This window comes from Monodelphis domestica, chromosome 3 (genome assembly GCF_027887165.1).
Source record: "Monodelphis domestica isolate mMonDom1 chromosome 3, mMonDom1.pri, whole genome shotgun sequence".
Lineage (NCBI taxonomy): Eukaryota > Metazoa > Chordata > Mammalia > Didelphimorphia > Didelphidae > Monodelphis > Monodelphis domestica.
The window spans coordinates 94,818,563-94,830,993 of record NC_077229.1 but is presented as its reverse complement, the minus strand read 5'-3'; the positions used below and the strand labels follow the sequence as shown (position 1 = coordinate 94,830,993).

The following is a 12,431-nucleotide window of genomic DNA, read 5'->3' as shown; positions in this document are numbered from 1 at the left end:
CTTTCTGAATAGTGTGGAGGTGGTGGACCTGGGGTCAAGTGCTAACCCAGCAAGCATCAACCAAGATGAAGAATCTTTTCATCCCAGAATGCTCCTCATCCAGCCCAAAGCCGGGAGAGTCAAGAAACCTAGTTCGGGTGGGGCACTGCCCGAAGCAATGTGTGGATTGGGGGACCCGGGGCAGAAGAGGATGTCCCTGTCCAAATCAAAGACTTAAGCACTGTGCCCAGGGACCTCCCCAGGAGAGCCACGAGGGATTCCGTCAGGGCAGCTGTGGCTGCGCCCCGGGCATTGCGGGGCGGGGCTGAGGTCCAGGCAGGTGCAGGAGGCGGGGCCAGACCTGCCCCCGGGGCGGGGGGGATTGTTCCCGGAGGCCAGGGGCGGGTCGGAGAGGAGAGGCGGGCGGGGCTGGCGGTCAGCAGTCCCCTATGCCTGTGAGCCCGCTGCCAGCCGCCGCCAACAGCGCAAAGCTGGGTATGGAGCCCCCCGGAGCGGCCGCCTCGGCTGCCACAGAGACCCCAATTGAGCGGGAGATCCGTCAGAGCCAGGAGCGCGAGGCGAGCCTGAGACAGAGCCGGGGTTTGAGTCCCAACTTCGCCGGTGGAGAGTTGGTGGAATTGCGTCTTCGGCCCATCCTTAGTTTGCTGCCGGGGCCGGGGCCTGGACTGCCCCGGGACGTGGAGCGTGCCCGGGCCGGCGTCCAGATGCAACGCGACATCGCGCGGGAGGCCCGCCGGGAGGAGGCGTTGGTGCGCCTGGGCTCGGGGCTCGGCGGCGGCCGGGAGCGCAGCCAGGGGCCACAGCCGCTGAGCGAACGCAAGCTTCTTTTTGAGGCTGGGGGCGCGCCTTCCTCGGCTGAGCCTGCGCCTTCCTCAGCTGAGCCCGCGCCTTCCTTAGCTGAGCCTATGAGCCGGGGCCCCTCGTTCACCGAGGCCAGTGGCGCCGCCCACGTGGTAGTTCTGGAGCATCGCAGCCGGCTTCGGGGACCAGCCCTTGCTCAGGCTCCTGCTCCTGTTCCATCCGTGGCTCCGGCCCGAAACCCAGCTCCAGGTGCCGTCGGGTTGCCAGCTCCGACCCCAGTTCTGATCCCGGCCCCACGTGCCCCAGCCCTGGCTTCACCCTCTCCCTCGTTTGCCCCTGGTGTGACTCCTGCATCGCCATCGGCCCTACCTGCTCGGCCCTCAGTCCTGGTCCCAACTCTGACCCCACCCCCTGATCTGCCTTCAGCCACCACCCGTCGAGGCCAACTGTCGCTGTTAGAGCAGGAGGTCCGAGAGGTTCGCCAGAGGGAACGGGAACTGCAGCGCCAGAGGCGCAGCATCTATGGGACCTCAGAATTCAAGGAGCCAACCCCGAGTCTCATGGGTAAGCTGCCTCTTCCCCAGAATGTCGGGCTACTCTGGGAGGGTCTCTGATTGAGGACCACCTGATTTCGGACCCCCAATCCCTTCCGTCCCATTCCCCTTTACAGGACAGAGGGAATCTCCAGGTTCTGGGAATCCGTTCCCTAGGGAGAGTGGGGGATGGAGACCAGAGCGGGCCTCCAGCTTCTTGTAGATTTAGTAGGGCGTGGACTGTCTTGGCCCCAGGCGCCAGGCTTGGAAAGGGGGAGCACTTTGTCGGGGCCGTATAACAGGAAAATCACGGAGGTGGGACTGAGGTGGTGCTGGCTCCTCTTTACTTGATTTGCCCCGTTTCCTTGCAGAGAGCTCACCCTCTGGAAAGCTTTCAGTGGTGTGGCCCCCTCGAAGAGACTCTGAGAACGGCATAGAGCAGGTGAGAAATGCCTTCAACATTCAGGAATTTCCCCGTGTTACAAGCACCAGACACACACCTAAGCAGCTTCTTCTCGTCCACAGTAACTCTAGGCTAACCTAATCTAAGGAGAAGGCTCCACTCCAGGAAGGAGACTCAGTTCACAAGACCCTAGCCCCAGCTTTTTGCTCCCCTGGGCTCTGTATCCCATTTGGACAGCCTCAATATAGTGTAAATGACAAGTCTGGAGACCCTAGCTCCAGTATTTACTTTGCTACTCATTCCTATTGTGGCCTTGGGAAAGTCGTTTCTCTTTTCTGACATTTCTCTGGGCTTCAGTTTACCCTTCTGTAAAAAAAAGTGTGTGTGTGTGTTTAACAAGATCTTAGATACAGACCTGGAAGGGACTTTAGAGGCCATCTAGTACAACCCTCTCATTTTACAGAGAAGAAACTGAAGCTAGGGGGTGGGGGGGTGGGGGGACAGGAGGAGGGTTAAATGATTTTTCCAAGGTCACACAGCTAATTTGTAATCAAAGATGGACTTAGAAACCAATTTCTTCCAACATAGAGCAAATGCCATTTCCAATTGTACCCCACATAACATAAAAAAGAAATTTAGAGCTAGAAGAGACCTTAGAGGTTTCCCTCCTTCCCCCATATTTCCCCTACCCCAACCATTGATTTTAGAGATGATCGCCTGAGGTCTAGATATCAAGAGAGGCTCTGGAAAGGGGACTGGTTTTGGAGTTGGAGTACTGGATTCTAATTGTGCTCTAAGACTCACTATCTGTATATGGGCAAGTCACTTCACCCCTGGGGACTTTAGTTCCATCCTCTTTAGAACTGTACTACTAGATGACCTCTAAAGTCTTTTCTAGCTAGCTCTGGAATGGAGGCTAAGATCTTTGGCTTAGCTCTCCTTCTTTGTCCAGGTCTGTTTCTCCTCATCTTTTACTCACTGGCCCTCTACTGTTCCCCTTCCTTCCCAGGATTATCATGATAGTGCCTTGTCCCAGAATCGAGGGAAGAAGAACTTAATCCATTCTGGAGAGCCCCTCAGCCAGGAAGAGTAACTGGTTACCTGTCCCTTGCTCCTTATTAACCTGGACTGGGGATCTTTAATTGGTTACACTCTACTCCCCCCACTATTCCCACCTGGGGGCTCCTGATTGGCCACCTGTGCCCACTGCAGCTGTGGCTCCTGACCCATCCAGAAAAGAGAAAGGATACCTACTTCCTCTGTCCTCTCTGGGAAACTAACTTAGCCCATCATACCCAGGCTTCGACTGTTACATGGCTCTGGAAGAGAGAACCCTCCTCAACCTTCTCAGCTCACTGTGCCATCAATAAACATCCCTTCTTCCCAGGGCTGTTTGTCTGTGGTTCTTTCTTCCCCAAGGACTCCATGGTACTCTGCTGAGGGGGAGGGAGGGAAGAAAAGCAAGAAACCATTGAGAAACCAAAACATTTCTAGGGGGCCCAATGCTGGCCAAACCAGAGGAGGGTTGGTGGGGGTAGGGTGCGTGGATAGTGCTGGGGCCTGGGAAAATATTAGGAGGAGTCCTTTGGAATTTGGCTCTTTGTTACTTAGCAAGCAGCTGGCAGCCCCTTATCAGCTGCCCCTGCCTGGTCTGTTCCCTGGGTCCACAGACTTGGGAGGGGGAGGAAGGGACCGATAAGTTCATATCCTCCTTTCCTGGGCTGAGGGGGCTCAGAGTTCCCTCATCCTATCTCTCCCTGATCTAGTCTAAGATGCTTAGGCATTGTGTAACCCCATCCCAGTGTTGGAACTTCTCGGTCTTGTCTCTTGCTGCCTCCTTGAGGCCTAAAATAGAAAGTACAACCTCAATTAGACACCACCACCCCCTTTGAAAAACTGAGGACTGAAAGGGAAAGGGTTGGAGGAGAGACTGCACCCTTCAGACAGATAGATATTACTACTAACATAGGATCTTCAGATTTAGAGCTGATGGGGGTTGTGACTTGCCCAGGGTCACACGGCTCTGCCAATGTGCCACTTAGCTGCCCTAGAACCCTTTTTACAGAAGTAAACTAAGGCCCAAAGGAGTTAGTTTCCTCAGGGATACAAATTTAGGACTCACCAGACTCTACTGTACACACTGCCTCTGAATTTTTGTTTCTGTCTTCTCCCCCATCCAATCTATTGCTGACAAAGAAATTTTCCTCATGTCCAGGAAGAACCATGTCAGGCCCTTGACTAAAAATACTGCAGTTGGTTATTTTACATAGATAAAATTCAAACTTCTTATTGTGACATTTAAGGCCCTCCCTCTGCAATTTGACCTTTCTGGTCCTCTTCCCCATTCTATCCAGACTATCAGACTATACTCCCTCATTTCAATGTGGTATCTCCTGCCTTCCCACATTACCTCTAAGGGGGCCATATACATCCCTTTAATGGGCATCCCTTATCTCTCCCAGGATCTTCCTCGAAGATCCCTACTCAGATGCCACCTTCTGGAAAATTTCACTTTTGCCTCCAGCTGATTATATATCTCTTCCCTCCTCAAATTCCTTAGAATAGGTTCCCTAGATATCTCCTCTGTCCTTATTACATTCTATTTCTTATAACAATTATTTGTGCATATGTCACACTAGCCCCTCACCCACTTATTAGATTGTAAACTCTATGAGGATAGGGAAGTTATCTTCCTGCCTTGTACCTACCAGATGCCTAATGAATCCTGGCTCAGTGAAGATCCCAAAAACAAACTTTTCCACCTCTGAATTGTTCTTTGCTCAGACTGTTTTCTCTGTTTGCCCTCGTCCCCTAGCTAGACCTGTTGAATTCCACCCAAACTTCAAGACTCAGCTCAAATGCTAAATCCATTCATTCATTCAACCAACAACAAGCTTTAAACACTTTCTATGCTCCAGGTACTAGCCTGAGTACTGGGGATACAAAGACAAAAGCTAAAACTTAAAAACAAAAAGAAAAAAATTCTGCCTTAATATGTAAGGAAGGGAATATAACAGCTGGGGGAAAGTTCAGAGGATTCTCCATTTTCCCCATTTTACAGATGAGAAAACAGAGGTCAAGAAAGGTTAATTGCATGATCTAGAATCACAGGGCTAGGAAGTATGTGAAGCAAGATTTAAATGGAAATCTTTCTGGCTAAAAGCCCATTGTGCTACCCATGGTACCCCCTAGCTACACAAGGAAATAAATTTAAATAAATTTGATAAGGGAATAACTGAGAGGGAGGTCCAGAAAGAATTCTCTTAGGAACACTCCTGTGTTCAGCCTTGAAACTAGGGAGGCCTTATAAAGGACTTGGATGAGGAGAAAGCATTCCAGGCATGGTAGAAAGACAGCTTGTAAACCTAGTGATACTTTAATGTTTACAAAGCTTTGCAAATAGTGATACTTTAAGTAACACTATAATGATACAAATAGTGATATTTCTGTGATACTTTATAGCTTACAAAGGGATTTAGAAATAGTGATACTTTAAATGATACTTTAAGTGATACAAATAGTGATACTTGTTACTCTAAGGTTTACAAAGCACTTTAGAAATAGTGATATTTTAAATGATATTTTAAGTGAAACAAATAGTGATAGTTGATACTTTAAGGTTTACAGAGAGCTTTACATATGGTTTCATTTTATCCTTATATCAACCCTGGAAAAGACTATCATTACTCCCATTTTACAACTGAAACAGAAGGTAAAATACTTGCCCAGTGCCACATAGCTAGCAAGTATTTGAGGTCAAATTTGAACGCAGGCTGTTATACCCCTTAGCTGGCTCCAAAGCACAAGATGGAAGGCCAAGGTCACAGAAAAATAGCTAGTGAGTTGATCTGCCTGGAACAGAAAGCATTCTGGGGGAACTAAAAGTAGACTGAAATAAAATAAAAAGAAAGGCCAGCTGAAACTCAACTCTTCTCCCCATCTCTCCAGATGGGAGTGCTTTCTTTCCTCTTAGGGTACTGGCCAATAATGATAATAATAACAGCCAACATTTATAGAATAGTTTAAGATCTGCAAAATGTGTTGGTTGTCTCTTGATCTTGATAACAACCTTGTGAAGTAGGTATTAGAGGTATTATTACCCACATTTGACAGTGAGGAAAGTCATGAAATGGCTTAACTTGACTCCTCTATTCAAATAATCTATGTATATCTTTCAGGGTCCCTATTACCAAGGGTTCTTTTCTTTTTAAACCCTTACCTTCTGTCTTAGTATCAATTCTGAGACTGACTGAAAAGTGCAAGGGCAAGGCAATTGGAATTAAGTTACTTGCCCAGGATCACAGAGTTAGGAAGTGTCTGAGGTTAGATTTGAACCCAAGTCCTCCTGACTCCAGATTTGGCACTCTTATCTACACTATGCTACCTAGCTGCCCCATTATCAGGGGTTCTTAACAAGGGTTTTGTGAACTTGGAAAAAAAAAAGATTTTGATTACTGTATTTAAATTAATTTCCTTCATAATCCTATGTATTTTAGTTTATGTATTTAAAAATGTTATTCTAAGAAGGAACCCATAGGCTTCACTAGATTGCTGAAGGGTCTAATGATAAAAACAAGGTTAAAACTCTCTTGTATTAGACTGTTCTTCAAGGAGGTAGAAATCCTATCATTCTTTTGGCTATCTCCTTCCCCTTAAAATGTCCCCCTTTTCAATCTCATATGCTCTCTTCCTTTCAGCCTGAACTGGACATCCATCAGTCAGCAGCATACATTCATTGAACATCTGCTGTTTTTGGCCTATTGTAAGACACTGTGGGGGTTCCACAGAAACTCTCAAGGGACTTGGTCTAGCTATGGAGACAAGACAAAAGTTAAATGGTAACAAAAATCAGGCAACAGCGCAAGAGATGTTACAAAATGCAATATACTAAATAGGAAAATGTACAATTTGTGCCACATTTTAGGAAGGACTAAAAAACTGAAGGTCAAGAGGATTTCTTTGGCCATGATAGTAACTAGACAGACTAGATCACAGGAGACTCTTACTTCTGCTGATGCTTAGCCTGGAAAAGTGAAGGCTTAGGGAAGATAAAAGTGTCTTCAAGTATTTGAAGGTCTATGCTTGGGAAAGAGTGACTAGGCTTGTCTAAATCAGAGGGCAGAACCAGGAACAATGGGGAGAAGTTAGAGAGGCAGATTTAGGCTGGGTGACCCTGGACAGGTCACTGAACTTCGTGTGCTACAGGCAATTCTTTAGATTTCTGCAGGCTGTTTAGTATTTAAAAAATAGCATTGATTGGGAAGTCTGAGGATCTGGATTCAAATCTGCCTGTGTGACCTTGGTCAAGTCCTTTGACTTCCTTGATTTTCAGTTTCCAACTAAATGTCTTCCCAACTCACTTCCAGTTTAAAATCTTTGTGATAATATCTATAAAGTGCTTCGCACAGTGCCTGATACTGGCATTTGACAAATGCTGGTTGGGTTTCCTTCCCTTTGCATTGGTGGAGAAGTTACCACAATGGATGTTCCTCATTATGATGAAATCACCTACCTTTTGCATATATAGATATATATGTTGTCCTAATGATCAGAATTGTTTGAAAGGTGAATGGGTTGCCTTGAAGATAATGTGTTCTTTACCACTGGAGGTCTCTTAGCAGAGTACCGATGGCCATGTGTAAAGAGAAAAATAAATTCCTGGATTCGGGTTGGAATCGTTAGGGTTAGATCCCTTGAAGCTCGGTGACCCTCGACTTTTTAAACTTAGGGACTTCCTTTAGGTCAGAAGGTGGAGTGGAAAGGAGGAGGGGAGAGGGAAAGGAGGACGACGATTCGGATCACTACCAAGGAGGGGCAGAATAGAGCAGGCACTGAGCTGCAATTCCCACAGAGGCCACAGGGCGGCGTCCAGGGGCAGCTGAACTCCGATTCTTGAGGCCAACCGAGGTTTCCGGGAACAGCAACTCTGGTCCCATCCCACGCGGAGTTAACCGGAAGATATAACCTCAACCCTTAGAGGGGAAGGTCGAGTGCCACGGGGACTGTACGCCCCTCCGCAGGAGGGGAGGGATCAATTGCCATCACTGTCCAGGCTGGAATCTAAGGCAAAGGCTCCGACTGCTAGTCCCCAGACTACTCCTGGGGGTGGGAAACAGACCAGAACACGTGATAAGCCTGGGTCCCGCGGGGTACAATGGGACTCGTAGTCTTTTGTAGGCCAGCCCTGGAAGGGATCTTGGAGGTCATTAAAATGCAACATTTAGGAGGACAGGTTAAGAGCACTTAATTCCTATTTTTATACAGGAAGAAACCGAAGCCAAGAGAGGTTAAGATTCGGAGTTAACTAGTCCAACCCTTTTATTTCCAAGTGGGGTAAAGAGGCCCGGTAGAGAAGAATGGAACTTTCCCAGGGTGACGCAGCAACTCAGAAGCAGAGTCAAAATTCGAACCCACGTCCTATCCCTCCCGAGCCAGGAATCGATTACATCTGGAAGTGGTCTTTCTTCGAAAGAGATCGTTTCACGTCTAAAAATGTGTCCCCCTTTCCTGCATCCCTTGCAGAAGCCCGGTGATCCCTCGGTTGACCAGATTAGATTACCAAATACAGAAAAGGAGCGCGAGCCGATCAATCAACTTTGCGGCCAAGAGCTCCAGTTTCCGGATGTGTATGGGCGCGGGCGTTTCCGTTTGGCTTCGAGTGCCCAACTGAGCATGCGCTACCTCCTCCCTCCCGCTCCGGGAATGTGTACCACTCCTTTTCAATCCCTTGATAGTTTGCCCGCCCCCATCTCCACCCCTTCCCCTTCGCCTGGGTGGTGGAGCTTTCTCGACGGGAGGGACGCCGCTCCCAGGCCAGCGCTGCTCAGACAGAGGCACCTCTGAACTCGTTCTCTCTTTATTAAACCCGAACAGAGCCATCTATCCATTCTCGGGGGAGTCGCCACATCCCTGCCCTCCCTGACTTTGCTACATGCGGGGTAGACGGCTAGAGGATCCCCGCCCCTCTCCCGCCCCCACCCCTTTCCCCCATAGCCAGAACCGAGGGCAGCCAAGGACTCAGGGCCCGGGAGCCCCGGGCCACCCAGGGGGACCCGTGGCCGCACTTGGGGCTCGTCCTGCGCTCCCGGCTTGGCCCGTGAGAATCTGTACCAGCAGATCGGTGGCCAGGGTGTGTGACGGCTCCTCAAAGCCTATGGTCAGCAGCTGCTGGTATTCCCCCGGGGGCTGAGGGCACAGGATCCTGGCGGGAGGGGGAGGGGCACATTTCCAGGCCGTTTGTGGCAGCCCAGGAGAAATCGTGGGAATAGCGGGGATGGAGCTCTGATCCTCCCCCTGCACCACCTGCCTCCCTTGATTGTGTCTGGGGCCCAAGAGTTGCGGAAGGACATGCTGAGAGGAAAAAAGAAATCTTGCTCCACCAATTTTTTGAAGGTAGTAGAAACTATAGGCTTTAGGAAAAGTTACTCCTCCCTGTCCCCCCCTTTTTTTTTCCTAAAGGGAAAACTCTGGGATTAAGTATTTGAAGGTAGGGCCCAGAACTCCAAGCCAGCCCCACTCCCTTACCAAGAATAGATATCCGAGGAGCCATCTTGACCTGGGCCCAGGGGCACCCATCGCCCAATGGACCAGAGCTTTTGAATCTGGGCACAAGAGTTGGCAGGACTCTTGCCCGTGTCCTCCCAAGTATCTCGATAACACAGGAAGTAGCTGAGGGAAAGGGAAGGAAGGGATAGGATGGTGGGTGCTGAAGGTATTTGCAACCCTGTCTCTGAATATTTCTTTGGGGTTGGAGGAAAGAAGCAGTGGGGAGTTTATCTGATTGAAGTATTTGTGATTAGGGACTTTAGTAAATAACAGCTTCTATAGCAGTTTTAGGATTTACTAAGGGATTTACAGTGAACCAGTGCAAGTATTAGCCTATTTAATAGATGGGAGAAGCTGAGCTTGGAAGGCTAAATTGACATCTACAGTCATACAACTTTAAGTCCCAAGTAGTATAAATAGTATTTTCCCCATTTTAAAGACTGTTGAAACTGAGGCCCAGGAACTTAGTGACCCCTCTGTGTGTCAGTGCTGGAAATTGAAGTCCGGTCTCCATGACTCCAAATCTAGGGCTCAGATCACCTTTTGGTGGAGAGGATACCTGCTTTGCTTAGGGCTTTTTCCTGGGACAGGCTTGTCTAGGGAGATTAGGATTTTGGAACTGAAAATACTTTGAAACTTTGATTTAGAGATTGTTTTCTGATGGTAGAACTTTTTAAATGGTGGTGATGGGTATACTGAGTCAGGGAGACTCACTATTCTACATGAGGCCCATGTCCCCTGTTGCTGGTCTCTGGACTAGCTTCTAGATTCCATCGCATCTTCTTATACAGGTATCTGGGCAGTCGGCCAGCTGTGTAAGGGGCTGGGGAGCAGTATCGGAAAACTGACACTTGATGGGAGGGGCCCAGTGAGAATTTTCCACAGAAAAAACAGGAGACACTGATTGGGAAGTGAGAAAGAAGAGCTAGGATTACAGGCCTTTACTAGTCTAAAACCCATCATCCACCCCTAGAATCCAGGAGAGATTAAGTAACTTGCCTAAGACCATGGATCCAAGTTGGAAGAGCAATGAGAAGTCATCTAGTACAACCTAATTTTACAGATGAGGAAACTGAGGCCCACAAATTAAGTGATTTGTGTAGTGTCTGCAAAGGGATGAGAACCTAGGTCTTCTTGACTCCCAGTCTATTACTTTATCCACCATACACAGGAATTGGGTAATGAGCAGTGAGACTAGAATTAGAACCCAGACTCTCTCAATCCAGTGGTTTTCTTTTTTCCCCTCCCAGTGGAGCAGAACTCACAAAAAAGTGCTTTCCCTAGAAACAAACCTAGAAAGAAGGCAGTACAAATATCTCCATTTTACACACAAAGAAACTATGTGTGTGGTGACTTGCCCAGTTAGGAAGTGTGAGGCATTTTGCAGTGGGCAAATATTTCCCAGGCACCTGGAGTATTCAAGAAGAAGATAGATGGCCCAGAGGCTGGAGGATCTGAGGAGACTGGTTGGAGGTGACCTCTTAGGGACCTTCTTAGTTCAGAGATTTATGAGGTAAGAGAGTCAAGGGGTGAAAGTACCTAGGACCATATCCTAGACCCAGGCTTCCTGGTTTCTGCCCCCTGCCCCAGCCCAGTTACCTGAGGGGATCAGTCTCTTCCAGTACCACAAACCCGAAGGAGGCATACATAAGCACCAGCTGCTCCAGCCTAAGGGCCAGCTGTTGGGAGATTTCTAGCAGCTGGAGGGAGAGGACAGTACATATCAACCCAGATGTGGCTCCTCCTCCTTGCAGAGGAAGGCAGTTCCCCACCCCATGCCCAAACTCTAGACCCTCACTTTTGTCTAGGAGCTAGTGGAAGGGCCCAGGTCCAGCTCCCCTTCTGCTGACTCACCCTTTTCCGAACCAGCTCTTGTAGGGCCCCATGAATCGGAGGCATGCCCCTGGCAGCAGACTCCAGGTACAGGAAGTAAGGCTGGCACATCTGCAGGAAAGTTGGCATCGCCTTGGCCAACTGCTCCTTCTGGACCCGGTCTCTGCTGGGGAGGGGCACAGCCCCACTCGGTCATGGGAGGGGAGCTCCAGCTTAGGCTTCCACCCAAGCACCCATCCCCCCCTTTCTTGGTCCCCAGGCTAGCCTGGCCCCATCACCTGTAGAGCAGGTAGCTCTGGAAATCTTCCGCTTTCTTGAGCAGGTAGCGGAGCTGTTCCGTGATGGGGCTGAACATACTCTCCAGGGGCAGGAGCGCAGGGCCGGGGGCAGGGCCAGGGGGCGGGCCAGGCAGTGTGGCTGAAGCCATAGGCTGCCCTGGGGCAGGCCCGCCAGGCTCCGCATCGACCGGAGCCCCAGTTCGGCCAGGGGCCACAGGCCAAGGGGTTTCGACTCCACTGTGTGGGGCAGGAGCTGGTCCGGGGACCGAGTCTCCCGCTGGGAGGGGGTCTCGGACCCCCGCAGGCAGCAGCCCCCCGAACCACGGCTCGCTGGCCATGGGGGAGATAGGTGGGGGGGCCACCCTGGGCCCTCCTCCCCCGGTGGGGAGCTCCCCCCAGCTTTTCGGGGCAGCAGCTTCCCGGGCTCTCTGCTCGCTGATTCCCACCACCACAGAAGGGAGGCGGGGGCCGGGGGCCGGGGGCCGGGCCTCATTTGAATGTCAACACGCGCCCGGTCAGGGTTGAGCTTCTCTCCCAGCGGCCACGCGCCTCCGGCTAGCGCGCTCCAGGCTCCAAGTTCGGGTTCACAATAGATACCCATCCCGGCCGCCCTCTCCCAGCTTAGAACCCGAGCCTCCGACGTCCTACTCTGTCAAAAAGGCAGCCTCCAGCCTCCCAATTTCCCTAGGCAGTGGCCGTATGTACTCAGATGTTAGCGTAGGACACAGGCCCAGGGAAGGGAGGCAATTTAGAAACAGAAAATGTCCGAGCTGGGAGGTCCTATAGCCAAATCGATGTAGGTGGATTTTAACTGGGGGGAGGCGAGGCCCAGAGGGGTAATGACATCACAGACAAGTTTGAGGCTGATAGATGGGCTTCGGTGATCATTTGATTCAACCACGACTGACAGCCTGCACTGGAAACAGCCTTCCCCAGTCACTGTTAGGGAAAAGGACTAGGTGGTCTCCGAGGCCTCTTTCTGCTCTATATCTTAGCAACAGTATGGCAGGAAGGAGTACTAGATTGGGAGGACAGAAC

At 50.1% G+C, this 12,431-nt stretch overlaps 2 protein-coding genes across 5 annotated transcripts; one reads left to right on the top strand and one right to left on the bottom strand.

Moving 5' to 3' along the window:
- The first annotated feature begins 375 nt into the window (after positions 1-375).
- On the top strand, positions 376-3,123 carry MISP3 (MISP family member 3). Of its 2 annotated transcripts, XM_016432153.2 has the most exons (4): positions 376-1,050; positions 1,228-1,365; positions 1,706-1,776; positions 2,747-3,123. In XM_016432153.2, the coding sequence occupies exons 1-4, from the start codon at positions 429-431 to the stop codon at positions 2,828-2,830; spliced, it is 915 nt and encodes a 304-aa protein (XP_016287639.1). In that variant the 5' UTR covers positions 376-428; the 3' UTR covers positions 2,831-3,123. The 2 variants fall into 2 exon arrangements, with proteins under 2 accessions (XP_016287639.1, XP_007489129.1); XM_007489067.3 differs by having other exon boundaries at positions 380-1,365.
- Positions 3,124-8,030: 4,907 nt separating this feature from the next.
- On the bottom strand, positions 8,031-11,928 carry C3H19orf67 (chromosome 3 C19orf67 homolog). 3 transcript variants are annotated; one of them, XM_001377351.4, is made up of 6 exons: positions 11,394-11,927; positions 11,137-11,278; positions 10,882-10,982; positions 9,997-10,182; positions 9,262-9,405; positions 8,031-8,938 (listed from the first exon to the last, which is right to left on the bottom strand). In XM_001377351.4, the coding sequence occupies exons 1-6, from the start codon at positions 11,729-11,731 to the stop codon at positions 8,755-8,757; spliced, it is 1,095 nt and encodes a 364-aa protein (XP_001377388.2). In that variant the 5' UTR covers positions 11,732-11,927; the 3' UTR covers positions 8,031-8,754. The 3 variants fall into 3 exon arrangements, with proteins under 3 accessions (XP_001377388.2, XP_007489126.1, XP_007489128.1); XM_007489064.2 differs by having other exon boundaries at positions 11,137-11,281; positions 11,394-11,925; XM_007489066.2 differs by lacking the exon at positions 9,997-10,182 and having other exon boundaries at positions 11,137-11,281; positions 11,394-11,928.
- Positions 11,929-12,431: the final 503 nt, after the last annotated feature.